The sequence below is a fragment of the Phyllobates terribilis genome, unplaced genomic scaffold (genome assembly GCF_046119375.1).
Source record: "Phyllobates terribilis strain yellow unplaced genomic scaffold, ASM4611937v1 Scaffold_664__1_contigs__length_860015, whole genome shotgun sequence".
In the NCBI taxonomy this organism is placed as follows: Eukaryota; Metazoa; Chordata; class Amphibia; order Anura; family Dendrobatidae; genus Phyllobates; species Phyllobates terribilis.
Window position 1 is genome coordinate 90199 of NW_027363424.1, and position 25835 is coordinate 116033.

Here is a 25835-nt window from a genome sequence, read left to right on the forward strand (position 1 = left end):
TGCTCATGTCTAGCTCTGTGTGATGTCACTGAGGAGTTTCCTCTTGCTCATGTCTACCTCTGCGTGATGTCACTAGAGAGTTTCATGTTGCTCATGTCTACCTCTGTGTGATGTCACTGAGGAGATTCCTGTTGCTCATGTCTACCTCTGTGTGTGATGTCACTGAGGAGATTCCTCTTGCTCATGTCTACCTCTGTGTGATGTCACTGAGGGGTTTCCTCTTGCTCATGTCTACCTCTGTGTGATGTCACTGAGGAGTTTCCTCTTGCTCATGTATAGCTCTGTGTGATGTCACTGAGGAGTTCCCTTGTGCTCATGTCTAGCTCTGTGTGATATCACTGAGGAGTTTCCTGTTGCTCATGTCTAGCTCTGTGTGATGTCACTGAGGAGTTCCCTTGTGCTCATGTCTACCTCTGTGTGATGTCACAGAGGAGTTTCCTCTTGCTCATGTCTACCTGTATGTGATGTCACTGGGGAGTTTCCTGTTGCTCATGTCTACCTCTGTGTGATGTCACTGGGGAATTTCTTGCTGCTCATGTCTAGCTCTGTGTGATGTCACTGAGGAGTTTCCTTTTGCTTATGTCTAGCTCTTTGTATGATGTCACTGAGGAGTTTCCTTGTGCTCATGTATAGCTTTGTGTGATGTCAATGGGGAGTTTCCTGTTGCTCATGTCTACCTCTGTGTGTGATGTCACTGAGGAGTTTCCTGTTGCTCATGTCTACCTCTTTGTGATGTCACTGAGGAGTTTTCTCTTGCTCATGTCTACCTCTGTGTGATGTCACTGAGGAGTTCCCTTGTGCTCATGTCTACCTCTGTGTGATGTCACTGAGAAGTTTCCTCTTGCTCATGTCTACCTTTGTGTGATGTCACTGAGGAGTTCCCTTGTGCTCATGTCTACCTCTGCGTGATGTCACTAGGAAGTTTCCTGTTGTTTACGTCTAGCTCTGTGTGATGTTACTGAGGAGTTTCCTGTTGCTCATGTCTAGCTCTGTGTGATGTCACTGAGGAGTTTCCTGTTGTTCATGTCTAGCTCTGTGTGATGTCACTGAGGAGTTTCCTATTGCTCATGTCTAGCTCTGTGTGATGTCACTGAGGATTTTCCTGTTGCTCATGTCAAGCTCTGTGTGATGTCACTAGGGAGTTTCCTGTTGCTCATGTCTAGCTCTGTGTGATGTCACTGAGGAGTTTCCTGTTGCTCATGTCTAGCTCTATGTGAGGTCACTAAGGCGTTTCCTCTTGCTCATGTCTACCTCTGCGTGATGTCACTAGAGAGTTTCATGTTGCTCATGTCTAGCTCTGCGTGATGTCACTGAGGAGTTTCCTGTTGTTCATGTCTAGCTCAGTGTGATGTCACTAAGGAGATTCCTGTTGCTCATGTCTACCTCTGTCCATGATGTCACTGAGGAATTTCATGTGGCTTATGTCTACCTCTGTGTGATGTCACTGAGGAGTTTCCTGTTCCTCATGTCTAGATCTGTGTGATGTCACTGGGGAGTTCCCTTGTGCTCATGTCTAGCTCTGTCTGTGAGGTCACTGAGGAGTTTCCTGTTGCTCATGTCTACCTCTGTGTGATGTCACTGAGGAGTTTCCTCTTGCTCATGTCTACCTTTGTGTGATGTCACTGAGGAGTTCCCTTGTGCTCATGTCTACCTCTGTGTGATGTCACTGAGGAGTTTCCTGTTCCTCATGTCTAGCTCTGTGTGATGTCACTGGGGAGTTCCCTTGTGCTCATGTCTAGCTCTGTGTGATATCACTGAGGAGTTTCCTGTTGCTCATGTCTAGCTCTGTGTGATGTCACTGAGGAGTTCCCTTGTGCTCATGTCTAGCTCTGTGTGATATCACTGAGGAGTTTCCTGTTGCTCATGTCTAGCTCTGTGTGATGTCACTGAGGAGTTCCCTTGTGCTCATGTCTACCTCTGTGTGATGTCACAGAGGAGTTTCCTCTTGCTCATGTCTACCTGTATGTGATGTCACTGGGGAGTTTCCTGTTGCTCATGTCTACCTCTGTGTGATGTCACTGGGGAATTTCTTGCTGCTCATGTCTAGCTCTGTGTGATGTCACTGAGGAGTTTCCTTTTGCTTATGTCTAGCTCTTTGTATGATGTCACTGAGGAGTTTCCTTGTGCTCATGTATAGCTTTGTGTGATGTCAATGGGGAGTTTCCTGCTGCTCATGTCTACCTCTGTGTGTGATGTCACTGAGGAGTTTTCTGTTGCTCATGTCTACCTCTTTGTGATGTCACTGAGGAGTTTTCTCTTGCTCATGTCTACCTCTGTGTGATGTCACTGAGGAGTTCCCTTGTGCTCATGTCTACCTCTGTGTGATGTCACTGAGAAGTTTCCTCTTGCTCATGTCTACCTTTGTGTGATGTCACTGAGGAGTTCCCTTGTGCTCATGTCTACCTCTGCGTGATGTCACTAGGAAGTTTCCTGTTGTTTACGTCTAGCTCTGTGTGATGTTACTGAGGAGTTCCCTGTTGCTCATGTCTAGCTCTGTGTGATGTCACTGAGGAGTTTCCTGTTGTTCATGTCTAGCTCTGTGTGATGTCACTGAGGAGTTTCCTATTGCTCATGTCTAGCTCTGTGTGATGTCACTGAGGATTTTCCTGTTGCTCATGTCAAGCTCTGTGTGATGTCACTAGGGAGTTTCCTGTTGCTCATGTCTAGCTCTGTGTGATGTCACTGAGGAGTTTCCTGTTGCTCATGTCTAGCTCTATGTGAGGTCACTAAGGCGTTTCCTCTTGCTCATGTCTACCTCTGCGTGATGTCACTAGAGAGTTTCCTGTTGCTCATGTCTAGCTCTGCGTGATGTCACTGAGGAGTTTCCTGTTGTTCATGTCTAGCTCAGTGTGATGTCACTAAGGAGATTCCTGTTGCTCATGTCTACCTCTGTCCATGATGTCACTGAGGAATTTCATGTGGCTTATGTCTACCTCTGTGTGATGTCACTGAGGAGTTTCCTGTTCCTCATGTCTAGATCTGTGTGATGTCACTGGGGAGTTCCCTTGTGCTCATGTCTAGCTCTGTCTGTGAGGTCACTGAGGAGTTTCCTGTTGCTCATGTCTACCTCTGTGTGATGTCACTGAGGAGTTTCCTCTTGCTCATGTCTACCTTTGTGTGATGTCACTGAGGAGTTCCCTTGTGCTCATGTCTAGCTCTGTGTGATGTCACTGAGGAGTTTCCTGTTCCTCATGTCTAGCTCTGTGTGAGGTCACTGAGGAGTTTCCTGTTGCTCATGTCTAGCTCTGTCTGTGAGGTCACTGAGGAGTTTCCTGTTGCTCATGTCTAGCTCTGTGTGATGTCACTGAGGAGTAGCCTGTTGCTCATGTCTAGCTCTGTGTGATGTCACTGAGTAGTTTCCTCTTGCTCATGTCTACCTCTGCGTGATGTCACTAGAGAGTTTCATGTTGCTCATGTCTACCTCTGCGTGATGTCACTGAGGAGTTTCCTGTTGCTTACGTCTAGCTCTGTGTGATGTCACTGTAGAGATTCCTGTTGCTCATGTCTACCTCTGTGTGATGTCACTGAGGGGTTTCCTCTTGCTCATGTCTACCTCTGTGTGTGATGTCACTGAGCAGTTTCCTCTTGCTCATGTATAGCTCTGTGTGATGTCACTGAGGAGTTCCCTTGTGCTCATGTCTAGCTCTGTGTGATGTCACTGAGGAGTTTCCTTGTGCTCATGTCTAGCTCTGTCTATGATGTCACTGAGGAGTTTCCTTGTGCTCATGTATAGCTTTGTGTGATGTCACTGGGGAGTTTCCTGTTGCTCATGTCTACCTCTGTGTGTGATGTCACTGAGGAGTTTCCTGTTGCTCATGTCTACCTCTGTGTGATGTCACTGAGGAGTTTTCTCTTGCTCATGTCTACCTCTGTGTGATGTCACTGAGGAGTTCCCTTGTGCTCATGTCTAGCTCTGTCTGTGAGGTCACTGAGGAGTTTCCTGTTGCTCGTGTCTATCTCTGTGTTGTCACTGAGGAGTTTCCTGTTGCTCATGTCTATCTCTGTGTGATGTCACTGAGGAGTTTCCTCTTGCTCATGTCTACCTTTGTGTGATGTCACTGAGGAGTTCCCTTGTGCTCATGTCTACCTCTGTGTGATGTCACTGAGGAGTTTCCTGTTCCTCATGTCTAGCTCTGTGTGATGTCACTGGGGAGTTCCCTTGTGCTCATGTCTAGCTCTGTCTGTGAGGTCACTGAGGAGTTTCCTGTTGCTCGTGTCTATCTCTGTGTTGTCACTGAGGAGTTTCCTGTTGCTCATGTCTATCTCTGTGTGATGTCACTGAGGAGTTTCCTGTTGTTCATGTCTAGCTCTGTGTGATGTCACTGAGGAGTTTTCTACTGCTCATGTCTAGCTCTGTGTGATGTCACTGAGGAGTTTCCTGTTGTTCATGTCTAGCTCTGTGTGATGTCACTGAGGAGTTTCCTGTTGTTCATGTCTAGCTCTGTGTGATGTCACTAAGGAGTTTTCTACTGCTCATGTCTAGCTCTGTGTGATGTCACTGGGGTGTTTCCTGTTGTTCATGTTTAGCTCTGTGTGATGTCACTGAGGATTTTCCTGTTGCTCATGTCAAGCTCTGTGTGATGTCACTGAGGAGTTTCCTGTTGCTCATGTCTAGCTCTATGTGAGGTCACTGAGGCGTTTCCACTTGCTCATGTCTACCTCTGCGTGATGTCACTAGAGAGTTTCATGTTGCTCATGTCTAGCTCTGCGTGATGTCACTGAGGAGTTTCCTGTTGTTCATGTCTAGCTCAGTGTGATGTTACTAGGGAGTTTCCTGTTGCTTACGTCTAGCTCTGTGTGATGTCACTGAGAAGATTCCTGTTGCTCATGTCTACCTCTGTGTGATGTCACTAAGGAGATTCCTGTTGCTCATGTCTACCTCTGTCCATGATGTCACTGAGGAATTTCATGTGGCTCATGTCTACCTCTGTGTGATGTCACTGAGGAGTTTCCTGTTGTTCATGTCTAGCTCTGTGTGATGTCACTGAGGAGTTTCCTGTTGCTCATGTCTACCTCTCTGTGATGTTCACTGAGGAGTTTCCTTTTGTTCATGTCTAGCTCTGTGTGATGTCACCAGGGAGTTTCCTGTTGCTCATGTGACGCGCCCCTGGGCCTGAGTCGCGCAGCGTTGCGCACGCGGGAGCCTACCCGGAGCCGGATCAGATGGGGGTAGTAGTCTCGTGGCGGTGACCCGGTCCGTGCCCAGGGAGTCAGACTAAGTGGCAGTCTATTAGCAGTAGATGGTGGATGACTACGCCACCCGTTGAATGCAGCTATGGAGCTGCCGCTGCAGGGCAGACCGCTGAGGCCGGTGGAAGGATGGTGCAACGCGGATGGTATAACCCCCAACGGGAGGGGTATGGCCTCAGGGCAGCCGACGTGGATGATGGGGGTAGCAGGAACCACTCAGAGACGATGCGGTGTAGTTCAGGGTCTTTACTGGTGACAAAGATAGACCCTCCCGGAGTACTTGCTAGCAATCGGGGCCTGGTCAGTCCTTGAGCAGATGGGATCTCCCCTGGCCAGGCGGAGTTGTAGGCCTTCCCAACTAACTGTACTCTTCTGGCTACCTTGCTAGAGGCGGGTAAAAGTAGCCCACGTCCGTGAGTGTACCGTGTGGTGCTCACCCGTATGGCCGGTGACTCGGGGCCTTCTAATGGCTTCCGCTCCACGATGGCGGTGCTGGTCCCACGCGTGTGACCGTGCCTTCGGGTTTTTGGGCCAGAGGACCTGCAATCCCCTGCCGGTCGGTTTCTGCTGCTGGGTAGAGATTAGTCCCCACAGCCTCGGACTCAGTCAGGGCGAGCTCTGCAGCTGCCAGCCCCTGACTCCTTGTAGCACTGTTCCCACAGAGCTCCTGATGTTCTTTTCCTATATCTGCTTCTCTGTCTCTACTTCTTCTCTACTCCCTAACCCTGCCTCAGCCCTAGGTTTATATAGGGGAAGTTCTTCCCCTCCCAGGACTGGGCAGGAGGTGTGGCATGCATAGGATCCCTGACCAAGAGACCTCCCACCTGCTCTCAGACGTAATATCTCTATCACTGTGGCAACCAGACCCCTGGGGTGTCACATTCCCCCCTAGTGAAATTTAGTACTCCGGGACTAAACATATTTTTGGAAAAACATAACAAGGTATAAACCATAATAATACAATAAGAAAAACACATAAAGATGGTCACGGCGTGTCCGCAACCGGGTGCAGTTTTTTGAAGAAAAACAAGGTGTCCATTTCACCAAAACAGGGAGACGTAACCAGGTAGGGGTCTGTCCTGCCCCGAGTCCTTAACAGTCTTTAGTCCGTCCTGGGTTACGCTCCAACTATGTACACAGGATTCTCGGTAAATCCACCAAAGACTCCTATAAACAACTAGAAACACATAATTATACACAAGCAACAAGAAAAACAGGTAACCACAAATAAAACAATTTATACACTTCAAATCCTCCAACGTGCGGGTAACTGGCCTCTAGTGGCCCTAGTGGACCTACGGAGCTGACTGTCTGGCCCTGAACTACAGGGTGTAGGAGCTGTTAAGGGTAAACTGGGCAGCGGTCTACGGGCCCTTTGGCTCACTAGGGATATGGCAGGCTCACTGCAAGCAGAGGGTTGATCCTCCTGGTCTGCTGGTGTGGGGTCTTCTGCCTCCTGGACCGGCTGTTCTTCCAGCTCTACCTGTTGCTCCGTAGGTGCTTGGGATGCTGGTTGGAGGAAGGTGAGTACGGGTACCACAACTGCACCATTGACTTGAGTCCAAGACCGAGGGAAATCTCCGAGCACAGTACTAACCATGTCTTCCCTTTCCTCTACGGGTCGAGGGTCTTCTTGTTCCTCCTCAGGGTTCCGTAGCTGTTCGGGACACTTCTTCAGGTGATCCCGGGATACAATGGTCGTGGGTTCCCCTCCGTCTTTACTGATGGTACAGACCTTTGGGTTGTCGTGGCTTGAGGGCAGTACGGTGTACGGGTCCTTCTCCCACTGGTCGTCCAACTTGTGGAGCCGTCTTTTTCTCTTCAAGACCTGCTCTCCGGGTACCAGGGGAACAGCGGGAGCATACTGGTTGTAAGTTTTCTCTTGTCTTTCCCTAGCCTGACAGAGACTTCGCTCCACACTCTCCTGTACTCTCCGGTACTGCTGCTGCCTCTCTGTGTCCCAGTCTGCTTCTGGTGAAGTGTCCTCGGGTGTCAGGACTCCCATTTCCAGGTCAACAGGTAACTTACCAGGTCTCGCCCTCATTAGGTAAGCCGGGGTACAGTTGGTGGAACCTACCGGGATGTGGTTGTATAGGTCCACCAGATCGGGCAGCTTCTCAGGCCACAGACTGCGTTCTTCCAGGGGCAACGTTTTCAGAAGATCCATTACCACCTGGTTCATTTTCTCACAAAGTCCATTAGTTTGCGGATGATGGGGTGTTGTCCTTATCTTTTCCGGCAGCCATACAGAGTGCAGAATTCTTGGAAGACCTCCTCTTCAAAGGCAGGTCCCTGGTCTGTCAACACTTGGTCCGGGTACCCATGTGGACGGCAGAAATGCTGCTGGAAGGCTCTAGCTGCTGTTCGAGCTGTTAAGTCCTTGACGGGGACGACAACCAAGAACCGGGAGTAGTGATCCACGATGGTTAGTGTGTAGACGTAGCCACTTCTGCTTGGGGTCAGTTTTACATGATCCAAGGCTACCAGTTCCAATGGCTGCCGGGTGACGATGGACTGCAGGGGAGTCTTCTGGCTGGCACGGTCCTTCCTTCTTAGGTTGCACGGGCCACAGTCTCTGCACCACCTCTCGATGGTTCCCCTCATGCCTACCCAGTGGAACCGCTCGCGCAGCAGGAACTCCAGCTTCTTCCATCCGAAGTGTCCAGCCCCGTCGTGGTATGCCTCCATCACCATGGCTGCGTCTCTTCGTGGCACCACTACTTGCCAGATTAGTTCATGCGTCCGGGAGTTAACCATTCTGCGGCACAACTTCCCCTTGTAAAGGAACAGTCGACTCTTCTCAGCCCATAGTTGCTTGGCTTCCTCCGGAGCGTCTGGGTCAAGGCGAGCCTCTGGCCGAGTCAGCATCTCCTTCACCAGTCGGACGGCAGGGTCACTGTCTTGCGTTTCCTCCCAGTTGTAGTGAGGCAAGGGGTTAAACGTAGCGGCTTGCTTACTCCTTACCCGATGGGAATACTGGATAGTCCCATGACGGTGGAACGCGGGGAGTTCAACTTCTTCCAGTCCCTCTGGATCTTCTCCTACGTCCGGTAGGTTTGGCATCCTGGACAGGGCGTCCGCGTTGGTATTGGAGCGTCCTGCCCGGTATTTGATTGTGAACTCGTAGTTGGACAGACGGGCCATCCATCTCTGCTCTAGGGCACCGAGTCTTGCCGTGTCCAGGTGTGTCAACGGGTTGTTATCCGTGTACACGATGAACCGGGAAGAAGCGAGGTAGTGCTTAAAGCGTTCGGTGACTGCCCACACCACTGCCAGGAACTCTAGCTTAAATGAGCTGTAATTCTCAGGGTTTCTCTCGGTGGGTCGCAGTTTTCGGCTGGCGTAAGCGATTACTCGTTCTTTCCCCTGCTGGATCTGGGACAGCACGGCTCCTAGCCCGATGTTACTTGCGTCGGTGTAGAGGATAAAGGGCTGGCTGTAATCAGGGTACGCCAGGATTTCATCCCCCGTGAGGGCCATCTTCAGCTGGCGGAAGGACTCTTCTTCTAACTTCTCCCATCTGAAGGGTGGCTTCTGGTTCTTGGCCTTCCGGGACTGGCCTATCAGGAGGTCCTGCATAGGAGCTGCCTTTTTGGTGAAACCGGGGATGAATCTGCGGTAATAGCCTACCAACCCGAGGAACTGCCGCACTTCTTTTACACTGGAGGGACTTGGCCATTCCTTAATTGCGGTGATCTTATCAGGGTCGGGAGCCACTCCGTCAGCGCTCACCACGTGTCCCAGGTACTGCACCTTTGGTTTCAGGAGGTGACACTTGGAGGGTTTCACCTTTAGGCCGTAGCTTGCCAGAGCTTCGAACACTTCCGCCAGGTGTTTCAGGTGGTCCTCATACGTCTTGGAATATACGATGACATCGTCCAGGTACAACAAGACCGTCTCGAAGTTTCTGTGGCCCAGACAGCACTCCATTAATCGTTGGAAGGTTCCTGGTGCGTTGCAGAGTCCGAACGGCATGCAGGTAAACTCGCTAAGTCCCATCGGGGTGGTGAATGCGGTCTTCTCCCAGTCCGCCTCTGCTACAGGAACCTGCCAGTACCCACTAGTGAGATCCAAGGTAGAGAAGAAGTTAGCAGATCTTAAAGCAGCCAAAGACTCCTCTATCCTTGGTAAGGGGTACGCATCCTTGTGTGTGATACGGTTGATTTTCCGGTAATCTACACACATCCTCATGGTGTTGTCTTTCTTTTTGACTAAGACTAGTGGAGCTGCCCAGGGGCTACAGCTATCCCTGATCACCCCAGCCTCCTTCATGTCTCTAAGCATCCCCTTGGCGTGTTGGTAGTGTGCAGGGGGTACGGGTCGATACCTCTCTTTTATGGGAGGATGGTCTCCCGTGGGGATGTGGTGTTCTACCCCCTTGACTCGCCCGAAATCTAACGGGTGTTTACTAAACACTCTCTCGTACTCTTGAACCACCCGATAGACTCCCTGTTTCTGGTGTGAGGGAGTGGAGTCAGTACCCAAATGTAGTTGCTGACACCAGTCCTCCATCGTTTTCTTAGAGCCGTTACCTTCCTCCGGGGAAGATGGAGGCAAGGGTTTTACGGACTGTATGGAATCTTGATTGATGGTATACAATTTGGCTAGCGTGGCATACCGGGGCAGGTACACTTCCCTCTTCCCGATATTTATTATGCGAACGGGCACCCTCCCATGGCGTACATTGACCACCCCCCGTGCTGTCAAAATGGTGGGCCTACTGTCTGAGTAAACTGGTTCTACCATTGCCTGGTAATCTCTACCTCTCAGACCAATAGCTGCCCGGCACCAAATCATCATTTCACTTTTCGGGGGCATGGCAATAGGGAAAGGGTCACACATTCGCACGCTACCAATCTCACCACCGGAGAGTTCTAGCTGTTGCCGTCGCATCAGTGCCCGGATCTCTTTCTGGAGCACTCGCTGCTGGCCGGAGCTGGCGTTCTTGGCAACCTGCTGTAAAAGGAAAATCACCTCTGCAAGACAATTTTCAATTACATTAGTTCCTAGAGTTATCTTTGGGTGACTCTCGTGTTTGTCAATGTCTACAATGATCAGTCCCTGTGCTGCCAATTTGACTCTACCGATTTTAATGGTCACCTCTTTAAATCCAATCTGTGGCACGGGCTGACCATTGCTGGCGATGATACTCAAGTCGTCGTCAGGGTAGCGGGTGATATCCGAGTCATTCCAGTACTGCTTGAAGAGCACGTACGGGATGGTGGTGACCTGTGACCCGGTGTCCAGTAGGGCACTCATAGGAATGCCATCCAGTACCACGGGTAAGACTGGACGTCCTCCCACATATTTGTCGCGCCAGTTCGATGGGCCTGGTGATCTTTTTCCTGGGGGTTGGCCCTCTACCCCAGGTTGTGCCAGTTTAAAGGACAGTACCTTGCCATATGTCCGGGTTGATTGCAGCGGCGGCAGATGGGTCGTCCGTCCTCGTTGTATCGGTCGCTGGGTCTTCCTCTGGCCGGTGGGGTCCTCCTTGGTCGACGCCACGGGATGTCCTCCGGTCCGGATGCCAGCTGGATCTTCCCTGGAGTGGAAACCTGTAAAGACTGCACAGTTCGGGTTAGCGCAGCAACGCTTTTAGCGAGCTCTTGGACCTGATGGTGCAGGTCTGGAGCCGGGTCATTGTTCAAAGCCTGCGCATCAGCTCCCACAGGCCCTGCCGACAAGGGCGCCGCCTCCTGGTGGTAAGTGGGGCGTTTGTGGGTCACAACGCCACCGGGTGCCGGTTCTCGAAGCACCCGGATGGCTCTGTCCTTGAACTGTGCAAATCCCAGATGAGGGTCCTGTAAGGCCATTGCCCGCAACTGGGTTCGGTGGGCATTGCAATATAAACCCTCTATAAATTGTTCAGTCAACAGCCTGTCCTCGTCTCCCACGCCGTCAGGGTCGGTCTGCTTAATGGCTCTCAGGGCCTCTTGTAGGTTCAGGGCATAGTCCCTTATACTCTCATGTGCCCGCTGTTTGCACCCGTAGAATCTAAGCTTGATCTCGGCTGAGGTGCGGGTATCAAAGGTGTCCCTCAGCCGGGTTAGTATCCCCGCGACAGTCCTCCCCCCAGGTGGCCAGGACTTTACCTCCCTTTGGGCTGCCCCGGTTAGTTGGGCCACCAGGATGCTCACTTTTTGCTCCTCTGTGAGGGGGTACACCTGGAAGAGGCTATCCAGCTTTTCTCTAAAGTCATGCAGGGTATGGGACTCCCCTGAGTACTGGGGTAGCCAGGCTGCCCCCGGGATATAGGGCATGGTGAAAGGCATGACCGCAACAGCGGTGGCGCTGGCGGGGGTTGAAGCGGTGAAGCTCTCCTCCGTATCCAACATCCTTCTCCCCCCTAGTGGACCGTGGCCTACCTTGCGACGATCCTCTTCCGTAGGCCGCGGCTCCGCAGTGGATCGTCAGGGTTGAGGACCTTCCGTCGCGCTCCTGTGACGTCGGCGTCTGCTGGGCTCCTTCCAGGACCTTACGCAACGTCCGGACGTGAGGCGGGGCTTCAGTTCTCGCGCGCTTTCGGAGTCCACGCCCCTCTTCTTCCCGCGCGGCGTCTTCAAGATGGCGGCCAACGGCGGGAAAACTCCACGGATGGCGGGAAGAAGGCTGAAGATGGCGCCGGATGGCGGGAAAACCTCACGGATGGCGGGAAGAAGGCTGAAGATGGCGCCGGATGGCGGGAATATTCACGGATGGCGGGAAGAAGGCTGAAGATGGCGCCGGATGGCGGGAAAACTTCACGGATGGTAAGTTTTAAAAGTCTCTTTTTCAGGCACGCAGTACCCGGTGGTTGCGGGCACGAAATCCTGCCGACTACGCCAAAAGTTGACGCGCCCCTGGGCCTGAGTCGCGCAGCGTTGCGCACGCGGGAGCCTACCCGGAGCCGGATCAGATGGGGGTAGTAGTCTCGTGGCGGTGACCCGGTCCGTGCCCAGGGAGTCAGACTAAGTGGCAGTCTATTAGCAGTAGATGGTGGATGACTACGCCACCCGTTGAATGCAGCTATGGAGCTGCCGCTGCAGGGCAGACCGCTGAGGCCGGTGGAAGGATGGTGCAGCGTGGATGGTATAACCCCCAACGGGAGGGGTATGGCCTCAGGGCAGCCGACGTGGATGATGGGGGTAGCAGGAACCACTCAGAGACGATGCGGTGTAGTTCAGGGTCTTTACTGGTGACAAAGATAGACCCTCCCGGAGTACTTGCTAGCAATCGGGGCCTGGTCAGTCCTTGAGCAGATGGGATCTTCCCTGGCCAGGCAGAGTTGTAGGCCTTCCCAACTAACTGTACTCTTCTGGCTACCTTGCTAGAGGCGGGTAAAAGTAGCCCACGTCCCTGAGTGTACCGTGTGGTGCTCACCCGTATGGCCGGTGACTCGGGGCCTTCTAATGGCTTCCGCTCCACGATGGCGGTGCTGGTCCCACGCGTGTGACCGTGCCTTCGGGTTTTTGGGCCAGAGGACCTGCAATCCCCTGCCGGTCGGTTTCTGCTGCTGGGTAGAGATTAGTCCCCACAGCCTCGGACTCCGGGTCCGGTGATACTTCTCAGTCAGGGCGAGCTCTGCAGCTGCCAGCCCCTGACTCCTTGTAGCACTGTTCCCACAGAGCTCCTGATGTTCTTTTCCTATATCTGCTTCTCTGTCTCTACTTCTTCTCTACTCCCTAACCCTGCCTCAGCCCTAGGTTTATATAGGGGAAGTTCTTCCCCTCCCAGGACTGGGCAGGAGGTGTGGCATGCATAGGATCCCTGACCAAGAGACCTCCCACCTGCTCTCAGACGTAATATCTCTATCACTGTGGCAACCAGACCCCTGGGGTGTCACATTCCCCCCTAGTGAAATTTAGTACTCCGGGACTAAACATATTTTTGGAAAAACATAACAAGGTATAAACCATAATAATACAATAAGAAAAACACATAAAGATGGTCACGGCGTGTCCGCAACCGGGTGCAGTTTTTTGAAGAAAAACAAGGTGTCCATTTCACCAAAACAGGGAGACGTAACCAGGTAGGGGTCTGTCCTGCCCCGAGTCCTTAACAGTCTTTAGTCCGTCCTGGGTTACGCTCCAACTATGTACACAGGATTCTCGGTAAATCCACCAAAGACTCCTATAAACAACTAGAAACACATAATTATACACAAGCAACAAGAAAAACAGGTAACCACAAATAAAACAATTTATACACTTCAAATCCTCCAACGTGCGGGTAACTGGCCTCTAGTGGCACTAGTGGACCTACGGAGCTGACTGTCTGGCCCTGAACTACAGGGTGTAGGAGCTGTTAAGGGTAAACTGGGCAGCGGTCTATGGGCCCTTTGGCTCACTAGGGATATGGCAGGCTCACTGCAAGCAGAGGGTTGATCCTCCTGGTCTGCTGGTGTGGGGTCTTCTGCCTCCTGGACCGGCTGTTCTTCCAGCTCTACCTGTTGCTCCGTAGGTGCTTGGGATGCTGGTTGGAGGAAGGTGAGTACGGGTACCACAACTGCACCATTGACTTGAGTCCAAGACCGAGGGAAATCTCCGAGCACAGTACTAACCATGTCTTCCCTTTCCTCTACGGGTCGAGGGTCTTCTTGTTCCTCCTCAGGGTTCCGTAGCTGTTCGGGACACTTCTTCAGGTGATCCCGGGATACAATGGTCGTGGTTTCCCCTCCGTCTTTACTGATGGTACAGACCTTTGCGTTGTCGTGGCTTGAGGGCAGTACGGTGTACGGGTCCTTCTCCCACTGGTCGTCCAACTTGTGGAGCCGTCTTTTTCTCTTCAAGACCTGCTCTCCGGGTACCAGGGGAACAGCGGGAGCATACTGGTTGTAAGTTTTCTCTTGTCTTTCCCTAGCCTGACAGAGACTTCGCTCCACACTTTCCTGTACTCTCCGGTACTGCTGCTGCCTCTCTGTGTCCCAGTCTGCTTCTGGTGAAGTGTCCTCGGGTGTCAGGACTCCCATTTCCAGGTCAACAGGTAACTTACCAGGTCTCGCCCTCATTAGGTAAGCCGGGGTACAGTTGGTGGAACCTACCGGGATGTGGTTGTATAGGTCCACCAGATCGGGCAGCTTCTCAGGCCACAGACTGCGTTCTTCCAGGGGCAACGTTTTCAGAAGATCCATTACCACCTGGTTCATTTTCTCACAAAGTCCATTAGTTTGCGGATGATAGGGTGTTGTCCTTATCTTCCGGCAGCCATACAGAGTGCAGAATTCTTGGAAGACCTCCGCTTCAAAGGCAGGTCCCTGGTCTGTCAACACTTGGTCCGGGTACCCGTGTGGACGGCAGAAATGCTGCTGGAAGGCTCTAGCTGCTGTTCGAGCTGTTAAGTCCTTGACGGGGACGACAACCAAGAACCGGGAGTAGTGATCCACGATGGTTAGTGCGTAGACGTAGCCACTTCTGCTTGGGGTCAGTTTTACATGATCCAAGGCTACCAGTTCCAACGGCTGCCGGGTGACGATGGACTGCAGGGGAGTCTTCTGGCTGGCACGGTCCTTCCTTCTTAGGTTGCACGGGCCACAGTCTCTGCACCACCTCTCGATGGTTCCCCTCATGCCTACCCAGTGGAACCGCTCGCGCAGCAGGAACTCCAGCTTCTTCCATCCGAAGTGTCCAGCCCCGTCGTGGTATGCCTCCATCACCATGGCTGCGTCTCTTCGTGGCACCACTACTTGCCAGATTAGTTCATGCGTCCGGGAGTTAACCATTCTGCGGCACAACTTCCCCTTGTAAAGGAACAGTCGACTCTTCTCAGCCCATAGTTGCTTGGCTTCCTCCGGAGCGTCTGGGTCAAGGCGAGCCTCTGGCCGAGTCAGCATCTCCTTCACCAGTCGGACGGCAGGGTCACTGTCTTGCGTTTCCTCCCAGTTGTAGTGAGGCAAGGGGTTAAACGTAGCGGCTTGCTTACTCCTTACCCGATGGGAATACTGGATAGTCCCATGACGGTGGAACGCGGGGAGTTCAACTTCTTCCAGTCCCTCTGGATCTTCTCCTACGTCCGGTAGGTTTGGCATCCTGGACAGGGCGTCCGCGTTGGTATTGGAGCGTCCTGCCCGGTATTTGATTGTGAACTCGTAGTTGGACAGACGGGCCATCCATCTCTGCTCTAGGGCACCGAGTCTTGCCGTGTCCAGGTGTGTCAACGGGTTGTTATCCGTGTACACGATGAACCGGGAAGAAGCGAGGTAGTGCTTAAAGCGTTCGGTGACTGCCCACACCACTGCCAGGAACTCTAGCTTAAATGAGCTGTAATTCTCAGGGTTTCTCTCGGTGGGTCGCAGTTTTCGGCTGGCGTAAGCGATTACTCGTTCTTTCCCCTGCTGGATCTGGGACAGCACGGCTCCTAGCCCGATGTTACTTGCGTCGGTGTAGAGGATAAAGGGCTGGCTGTAATCAGGGTACGCCAGGATTTCATCCCCCGTGAGGGCCATCTTCAGCTGGCGGAAGGACTCTTCTTCTAACTTCTCCCATCTGAAGGGTGGCTTCTGGTTCTTGGCCTTCCGGGACTGGCCTATCAGGAGGTCCTGCATAGGAGCTGCCTTTTTGGTGAAACCGGGGATGAATCTGCGGTAATAGCCTACCAACCCGAGGAACTGCCGCACTTCTTTTACACTGGAGGGACTTGGCCATTCCTTAATTGCGGTGATCTTATCAGGGTCGGGAGCCACTCCGTCAGCGCTCACCACGTGTCCCAGGTACTGCACCTTTGGTTTCAGGAGGTGACACTTGGAGGGTTTCACCTTTAGGCCGTAGCTTGCCAGAGCTTCGAACACTTCCGCCAGGTGTTTCAGGTGGTCCTCATACGTCTTGGAATATACGATGACATCGTCCAGGTACAACAAGACCGTCTCGAAGTTTCTGTGGCCCAGACAGCACTCCATTAATCGTTGGAAGGTTCCTGGTGCGTTGCAGAGTCCGAACGGCATGCAGGTAAACTCGCTAAGTCCCATCGGGGTGGTGAATGCGGTCTTCTCCCGGTCCGCCTCTGCTACAGGAACCTGCCAGTACCCACTAGTGAGATCCAAGGTAGAGAAGAAGTTAGCAGATCTTAAAGCAGCCAAAGACTCCTCTATCCTTGGTAAGGGGTACGCATCCTTGTGTGTGATACGGTTGATTTTCCGGTAATCTACACACATCCTCATGGTGTTGTCTTTCTTTTTGACTAAGACTAGTGGAGCTGCCCAGGGGCTACAGCTATCCCTGATCACCCCAGCCTCCTAAATGTCTCTAAGCATCCCCTTGGCATGTTGGTAGTGTGCAGGGGGTACGGGTCGATACCTTTCTTTTATGGGAGGATGGTCTCCCGTGGGGATGTGGTGTTCTACCCCCTTGACTCGCCCGAAATCTAACGGGTGTTTACTAAACACTCTCTCGTACTCTTGAACCACCCGATAGACTCCCTGTTTCTGGTGTGAGGGAGTGGAGTCAGTACCCAAATGTAGTTGCTGACACCAGTCCTCCATCGTTTTCTTAGAGCCGTTACCTTCCTCCGGGGAAGATGGAGGCAAGGGTTTTACGGACTGTATGGAATCTTGATTGATGGTATACAATTTGGCTAGCGTGGCATACCGGGGCAGGTACACTTCCCTCTTCCCGATATTTATTATGCGAACGGGCACCCTCCCATGGCGTACATTGACCACCCCCCGTGCTGTCAAAATGGTGGGCCTACTGTCTGAGTAAACTGGTTCTACCATTGCCTGGTAATCTCTACCTCTCAGACCAATAGCTGCCCGGCACCAAATCATCATTTCACTTTTCGGGGGCATGGCAATAGGGAAAGGGTCACACATTCGCACGCTACCAATCTCACCACCGGAGAGTTCTAGCTGTTGCCGTCGCATCAGTGCCCGGATCTCTTTCTGGAGCACTCGCTGCTGGCCGGAGCTGGCGTTCTTGGCAACCTGCTGTAAAAGGAAAATCACCTCTGCAAGACAATTTTCAATTACATTAGTTCCTAGAGTTATCTTTGGGTGACTCTCGTGTTTGTCAATGTCTACAATGATCAGTCCCTGTGCTGCCAATTCGACTCTACCGATTTTAATGGTCACCTCTTTAAATCCAATCTGTGGCACGGGCTGACCATTGCTGGCGATGATACTCAAGTCGTCGTCAGGGTAGCGGGTGATATCCGAGTCATTCCAGTACTGCTTGAAGAGCACGTACGGGATGGTGGTGACCTGTGACCCGGTGTCCAGTAGGGCACTCATAGGAATGCCATCCAGTACCACGGGTAAGACTGGACGTCCTCCCACATATTTGTCACGCCAGTTCGATGGGCCTGGTGATCTTTTTCCTGGGGGTTGGCCCTCTACCCCAGGTTGTGCCAGTTTAAAGGACAGTACCTTGCCATATGTCCGGGTTGATTGCAGCGGCGGCAGATGGGTCGTCCGTCCTCGTTGTATCGGTCGCTGGGTCTTCCTCTGGCCGGTGGGGTCCTCCTTGGTCGACGCCACGGGATGTCCTCCGGTCCGGATGCCAGCTGGATCTTCCCTGGAGTGGAAACCTGTAAAGACTGCACAGTTCGGGTTAGCGCAGCAACGCTTTTAGCGAGCTCTTGGACCTGATGGTGCAGGTCTGGAGCCGGGTCATTGTTCAAAGCCTGCGCATCAGCTCCCACAGGCCCTGCCGACAAGGGCGCCGCCTCCTGGTGGTAAGTGGGGCGTTTGTGGGTCACAACGCCACCGGGTGCCGGTTCTCGAAGCACCCGGATGGCTCTGTCCTTGAACTGTGCAAATCCCAGATGAGGGTCCTGTAAGGCCATTGCCCGCAACTGGGTTCGGTGGGCATTGCAATATAAACCCTCTATAAATTGTTCAGTCAACAGCCTGTCCTCGTCTCCCACGCCGTCAGGGTCGGTCTGCTTAATGGCTCTCAGGGCCTCTTGTAGGTTCAGGGCATAGTCCCTTATACTCTCATGTGCCCGCTGTTTGCACCCGTAGAATCTAAGCTTGATCTCGGCTGAGGTGCGGGTATCAAAGGTGTCCCTCAGCCGGGTTAGTATCCCCGCGACAGTCCTCCCCCCAGGTGGCCAGGACTTTACCTCCCTTTGGGCTGCCCCGGTTAGTTGGGCCACCAGGATGCTCACTTTTTGCTCCTCTGTGAGGGGGTACACCTGGAAGAGGCTATCCAGCTTTTCTCTAAAGTCATGCAGGGTATGGGACTCCCCTGAGTACTGGGGTAGCCAGGCTGCCCCCGGGATATAGGGCATGGTGAAAGGCATGACCGCAACAGCGGTGGCGCTGGCGGGGGTTGAAGCGGTGAAGCTCTCCTCCGTATCCGACATCCTTCTCCCCCCTAGTGGACCGTGGCCTACCTTGCGACGATCCTCTTCCGTAGGCCGCGGCTCCGCAGTGGATCGTCAGGGTTGAGGACCTTCCGTCGCGCTCCTGTGACGTCGGCGTCTGCTGGGCTCCTTCCAGGACCTTACGCAACGTCCGGACGTGAGGCGGGGCTTCAGTTCTCGCGCGCTTTCGGAGTCCACGCCCCTCTTCTTCCCGCGCGGCGTCTTCAAGATGGCGGCCAACGGCGGGAAAACTCCACGGATGGCGGGAAGAATCCTGAAGATGGCGCCGGATGGCGGGAAAACCTCACGGATGGCGGGAAGAAGGCTGAAGATGGCGCCGGATGGCGGGAATCTTCACGGATGGCGGGAAGAAGGCTGAAGATGGCGCCGGATGGCGGGAAAACTTCACGGATGGTAAGTTTTAAAAGTCTCTTTTTCAGGCACGCAGTACCCGGTGGTTGCGGGCACGAAATCCTGCCGACTACGCCAAAAGTTGACGCGCCCCTGGGCCTGAGTCGCGCATCGTTGCGCACGCGGGAGCCTACCCGGAGCCGGATCAGATGGGGGTAGTAGTCTCGTGGCGGTGACCCGGTCCGTGCCCAGGGAGTCAGACTAAGTGGCAGTCTATTAGCAGTAGATGGTGGATGACTACGCCACCCGTTGAATGCAGCTATGGAGCTGCCGCTGCAGGGCAGACCGCTGAGGCCGGTGGAAGGATGGTGCAGCGTGGATGGTATAACCCCCAACGGGAGGGGTATGGCCTCAGGGCAGCCGACGTGGATGATGGGGGTAGCAGGAACCACTCAGAGACGATGCGGTGTAGTTCAGGGTCTTTACTGGTGACAAAGATAGACCCTCCCGGAGTACTTGCTAGCAATCGGGGCCTGGTCAGTCCTTGAGCAGATGGGATCTCCCCTGGCCAGGCGGAGTTGTAGGCCTTCCCAACTAACTGTACTCTTCTGGCTACCTTGCTAGAGGCGGGTAAAAGTAGCCCACGTCCCTGAGTGTACCGTGTGGTGCTCACCCGTATGGCCGGTGACTCGGGGCCTTCTAATGGCTTCCGCTCCACGATGGCGGTGCTGGTCCCACGCGTGTGACCGTGCCTTCGGGTTTTTGGGCCAGAGGACCTGCAATCCCCTGCCGGTCGGTTTTTGCTGCTGGGTAGAGATTAGTCCCCACAGCCTCGGACTCCGGGTCCGGTGATACTTCTCAGTCAGGGTGAGCTCTGCAGCTGCCAGCCCCTGACTCCTTGTAGCACTGTTCCCACAGAGCTCCTGATGTTCTTTTCCTATATCTGCTTCTCTGTCTCTACTTCTTCTCTACTCCCTAACCCTGCCTCAGCCCTAGGTTTATATAGGGGAAGTTCTTCCCCTCCCAGGACTGGGCAGGAGGTGTGGCATGCATAGGATCCCTGACCAAGAGACCTCCCACCTGCTCTCAGACGTAATATCTCTATCACTGTGGCAACCAGACCCCTGGGGTGTCACACATGTCTACTTCTGTGTGATGTTGTAGCACCCCGAGGACTCGGCTGCTACAGGGGTATTGCACCTCGAACCAGAGGTGTGGTATTCCACTCCCGGGTAAGGATGGAGTGTGGACCAGGACTCGGTAGGCTGCATGCACCACACACACCCCATTTCCGAGGGACAGCTCAACGGTGCTCCCACTAGACAGAAGTGCAGGCATGACAGCATCTGTCCCTGGCTGGAGTGGGGAGGGGAAAGTACACCCAGTGGTGTAGGAGCAGATAGGGGTGGGTCTCTGGGCATAGATAGGAGCCCATTGGTTGCTAGTTACCTGGGCTCGGGTGTTAGAAGGAGGTATATAAGGTGGGCACCATCTTAGGACAGCGAGTTCCAGTTCAGTTCAGAGAGGAGGAGAAGAAGACAGGAGCTCAGCCAGGAGGGCTGACAGGGAGCTGTGGCTCAGTCTGGGCGCAGCTCCAGAGGCAGGCCTGGAGTGGAGGCCAGAAACAGCAGAAAGAGAGAGGAGAAGGAACGGAAAGGAAAGTAAGAAAGGAACTGGAACAGAGGAGAAAGGAAGCAAGGAACACAGAGAAAGGCCCAGAGACACGAGGACAGAAGGAACCCCATATGCCCAGGAGATACAGGGTGAAGGGTTGGCAGAGCAGGGTACCGGAACCCAAATTGGTGGAGGCGACTAATCCTCAGCCAAAACCGGAGGTTGTGACCATATCTTGGTGCGACCCCTCACTACATCCACCAGGAAAGCATACCACATAGGGTCAGGGAAACCGGAGAGAGGTTTCGCCAACAGAAGGCCCGAGGAAGCTGGACAAAGGTGGGTCACTGGTGGGGACGGCCAGGGAAAGGAAGAGAAGGGAGCTCTGAACCGCACTCTGGAATTGCCTGGGAGTTGACTGAGTCCCTCACCTGGTGGACGCAGCATGACTCGGGCGGTCCTAACTGCGCACAAGTGACCTGATAAAGAACTGTGAGTAAAGCACTGAAAACTGCAACTGCACGTCTCTGTGGTTCCTCGCCGCACCAGCACCATTAGTACTGGGACGCTCACACCATACACATTAGCTGCCCTGAGGCAATACTTCTCCCGTGGGGAGTTATTCCATACTCGGCTGCGCAAATTACATCAGCCTTAGCGGTCTGCAGCGCAGCGGCGGTCCCCACTGACCGCAATCCACGGGTGGCGTAGTCGGACATTGTTATTACCTAAGACTGCCACTGGTTTGACCGCCCTGGGCACGGACCGGGTCACCGCCACACGGAGACTACAATCCCCAGCATCTTACAGGAGGCCCGGCTCCGGGTTCCCCAGCACAGGCCCAGGGGGCGCGTCAATGTCACTGAGGAGTTTCCTGTTGCTCATGTCTAGCTCCGTGTGTGATGTCACTGGGGAGTTTCCTGTTGCTCATGTCTAGCTCTGTGTGATGTCACTGAGGATTTTCCTGTTGCTCATGTCTACCTCTGTGTGTGATGTCCCTGAGGAGTTTCCTGTTGCTCATGTCTACCTCTCTGTGATGTTCACTGAGGAGTTTCCTGTTGTTCATGTCTAGCTCTGTGTGATGTCACCAGGGAGTTTCCTGTTGCTCATGTCTAGCTCTGTGTGATGTCACTGAGGAGTTTCCTGTTGCTCATGTCTAGCTCTGTGTGTGATGTCACTGGGGAGTTTCCTCTTGCTCATGTCTAGCTCTGTGTGATGTCACTGAGGAGTTTCCTGTTGCTCATGTCTACCTCTGTGTGTGATGTCACTGAGGAGTTTCCTGTTGCTCATGTCTACCTCTGTGTGTGATGTCACTGAGGAGTTTCCTCTTGCTCATGTCTAGCTCTGTGTGATGTCACTGCGGATTTTCCTGTTGCTCATGTCTACTTCTGTGTGTGATGTCCCTGAGGAGTTTCCTGTTGCTCGTGTCTAGCTCAGTGGGATGTCACTGAGGAGTTTCCTGTTGCTCATGTCTAGCTCTGTGTGTGATGTCACTGAGGAGTTTCCTGTTGCTCATGTCTACCTCTGCGTGATGTCACTGAGCAGTTTCCTGTTGCTCATGTCTACCTCTGCGTGATGTCACTGGGTAGTTTCCTGTTGCTCATGTCTAGCTCTGTGTGATGTCACTGAGGATTTTCCTGTTGCTCATGTCTAGCTCTGTGTGTGATGTCCCTGAGGAGTTTCCTGTTGCTCATGTCTAGCTCAGTGTGATGTCACTGAGGAGTTTCCTGTTGCTCATGTCTACCTCTGTGTGATGTCACTGAGGAGTTTCCTGTTGCTCATGTCTAGCTCTGTGTGTGATGTCACTGAGGAGTTTCCTGTTGCTCATGTCTACCTCTGTGTGTGATGTCACTGAGGAGTTTCCTGTTGCTCATGTCTAGTTCCGTGTGTGATGTCACTGGGAAGTTTCCTGTTGCTCATGTCTAGCTCTGTGTGATGTCACTGAGGATTTTCCTGTTGTTCATGTCTACCTCTGTGTGTGATGTCCCTGAGGAGTTTCCTGTTGCTCATGTCTAGCTCTGTGTGATGTCACTGAGGAGTTTCCTGTTGCTCATGTCTACCTCTGTGTGATGTCACTGAGGAGTTTCCTGTTGCTCATGTCTAGCTCTGTGTGATGTCACTGAAGATTTTCCTGTTGCTCATGTCTACCTCTGTGTGTGATGTCCCTGAGGAGTTTCCTGTTGCTCATGTCTAGCTCTGTGTGATGTCACTGAGGATTTTCCTGTTGCTCATGTCTACCTCTGTGTGTGATGTCCCTGAGGAGTTTCCTGTTGCTCATGTCTAGCTCTGTGTGATGTCACTGAGGAGTTTCCTGTTGCTCATGTCTACCTCTGTGTGATGTCACTGAGGAGTTTCCTGCTGCTCATGTCTACCTCTGAGTGATGTCACTGAGGAGTTTCCTGTTGCTCATGTCCAGCTCTGCGTGATGTCACTGGGGAGTTTCCTGTTGCTCATGTCTACCTCTGTGTGATGTCACTGAGGAGTTTCCTGCTGCTCATGTCTAGCTCTGTGTGTGATGTCACTGAGGAGTTTCCTGTTGCTCATGTCTACCTCTGCGTGATGTCACTGAGCAGTTTCCTGTTGCTTGTGTCTAGCTCTGTGAATGATGTCTCTCAGGAGCACACAGAGAGATCTTTGTGGCCACATAACAGTGAAAAGTAATCCTCAGAAATAATAGGAGTTGTGGGGGTTTTGATCCATATCCTGGCAGGTAAGGACTGAGAAGCCCCTCGTCCTGCTTTATAACCTGATCACCTCTACACATTGGATACTGAAATATGGCTTCTGTATTGTACCTGGTGGGCAGGAGGCCAGGGCTCCTTTTGCGTTAACATCAATGCACACAGTCTTACTATTCTTTATGATGGTCTCACCTGAAAGAATAAAAACAACATAATGAGGATTAAAAGGAGCAAATCAACCCTCGCTTTTCAGTAAATGAAGTATCATGACAAGGAACGCAAGTTAATGAAGAATTATGAATCCTGAAGACCCCAGTGATGCGGAGGATCTTCATAAAATGGGACAATAATATGTAGCAAACATCTGACAGTCTGAGAGGGTTGATACCCATGGAGCAAATCATTTACTGACCCATTGATTTCATGAGATTGGTGAGGGAGATGACATCAGTGAGACTACATTCTGCTGGACACCCGCTGTTGACGGTGATGACCATGATGGACAGGATGACGAGAGTCAGACACTACTTCATCCTCATTGTTACAAGCAGAATCGTGCGGGCTCTGGTGGCGTGGACTCCGGGGGCTTCCTGTGAATGATAAATCCTAGTATATTAAGAGAACATATTCTAGTCTTATGTGATACCTGTGGTCAGGTATCTTTAGGTGCTACGACAAAGGGGCTTAGAAAAGGCATCACCTCTGTCCTTGGTACTTGCTTCATACTGCAGCTCATTCACACTACAACATGGTTTTTCACATATTGATATTGTCAGGAGAATTTCTCTTTACCAATGGAAACCTGGAGACATCGGAGTTGGCATCACCCTAACTCCTGGAGACCCACAACTCGCCTCCATGAAGATGGCACGAAGAGTGTCCGCCCACTATACATTTACCGTAGATTATATAGAGGTGACGCTGCTATATCAGCTTTCATTCCCTTTGGAGATAGGGTCATCTTTACGTCGATCTGTTTAGGAAGCTGTATGCTGTCTGATCATTGCAGAATGAGATTGTTATGGTTTATTCCTTTACCCGTAGAGGTAACTGTACCCCCTATTCTTCCATTGTTGTGCAATCACATTTCTGGTTGACAAGGTGTATTGGCTGTCAGTGTAGATAGCCACAACTTTCTCTTTAGCAAGTGTACAAGCTTCTGTAAGTGCTACAAGTTCTTGTGCGGGTAGCTGTTTTGGGAGCACTTTGGCTCTCAGGACTTTACCCTGAGTTACTACTGTGTATATGACGCACCCCCTGGGGCCGTGGGGTACTCGGTAGCTGTGCCGGTCCTTTCTGGGGTAGTCACAGTGGCAGTGACCCGGTCCATGGCCCAGGGTGGTCAATAAAGAAAAGTCAATTGGGGAATAAAGGCTTGTGGGGATAATGTTCGTGACGCCACCCGTGGTATGCGGCTATAGGGGGCCGCCGCTGCGGTGCAGATCCTCTGGAGCTGATGGTGACGCAGCAGAGATAGTGCAGCTCTCCACGGGCAGAGCCAAGACCCAGGGCAGTATATTGGACTTGACGAGGTAGATGTTGTTGGCAGGGACAGTGCACTGCAGGGCCGGTGACGCAGCAATTAAGTCAAGGACACAGTGGGGTGCAGTCTTCAAGTGTTTACTCACAGTTGATATGGAGTTTCAGGTTACAATGGCCAGATTATAACCGCCCACCGAGTCCTGTGTCCTCCGGGGAAGTGATCCAGCCAACTCTCAGATATCTTGGGTGCACTTGAACGGGACCCCTTTCTTGTGTACCTTTCCAGGTCCTCTCTCTCTGCGCTGGCTCTCGCCCTCCTGCCCTGCGCCTCACACACAGTGTCCCGAGCCAGTGGCCGTGGGCCTAGTTGGGTGGCATCCTTTCTGTCCCCTTTTGTCCTATATGGCCACCTTTTCAGCGAATATGTGTGGATTTTGGCGACGGCACATGAAGATACCGCAACCTCCCATTTGCTAGTTGAGTCTTGCAGTCCTCCACTGGTCTGGGGCCAGACCCCTACTGCGGCCTGATCCTTTCACGATCAGCAGGAACTAGGGCTCACGGGTGGGCTCCGCACTTCCCGTGCCCCTAGGATCCTTTTTCTCTCTGGAGCCTTTCTCACTGCTCCGGTCTTCTCTCCTCACTCTCCCACTGCTGGGCCCCTTTTACTGGGCCCCCTCGTTGTCTGGACCTCACTTCTCACGGTCCTCCCTCCTTCTACTAACTACTTCTAGATGTTTCTACCCTTCCTTTTATACTCTTCTTTCAGTGCTCCCCTAAATTACTTCCTCCACCCACCTCCTCTACTTAGTTCCACCTTCCAGACAGGGACCAGGCCTGTGCTCTCCCTTAGGAGCTATCTGGACCTTCCCTTATGAAGTGGTGTAGTGTTGGATGTGAGTGGTTGGGTCCCAGGTAGTGCTCCTGTGGCACCCCAGGGGTCTGGTTTCCACAGTAATAGCAGTATTACGTCTGTGAGCAGGTGGGAGGTCTCCTGGGCAGGAATCCTAAGCATGCCACACCTCCTGCCCAGTCCTGGGAGGGGAAGAACTTCCCCTACATAAACTGGGGCTGAGGCAGGGTTAGAGAGAGGAGTTCCAGACAGAGACGGAGTCTGGTCTGGACACGCAGAAACAGGGACAGATAGACATCAGGAGCTCTGTAGGAGCCAAGGAGAAGCGCCAGGGGCTGGAGCTGTGCAGAGCTCGCCCTGGGAGAAGGTACTAAAACCGGACACAGGAG

General features: G+C 52.7%; 1 protein-coding gene across 2 annotated transcripts in view; it reads right to left on the reverse strand.

The window, feature by feature from the left end:
- The window catches only part of LOC141235431 (resistin-like), a 74019-nt gene that overhangs the window by 18863 nt on the left and 29321 nt on the right, over positions 1-25835 (reverse strand). For both annotated transcript variants that reach the window (XM_073668113.1, XM_073668112.1), the window contains exons 2-3: positions 23524-23701; positions 23226-23303 (exon numbers count right to left, since the gene is read on the reverse strand). In XM_073668113.1, the coding sequence (XP_073524214.1) occupies positions 23226-23303; positions 23524-23608 (163 nt within the window). In that variant the 5' untranslated portion in view covers positions 23609-23701. The remainder of the gene's footprint in view (positions 1-23225; positions 23304-23523; positions 23702-25835) is intronic.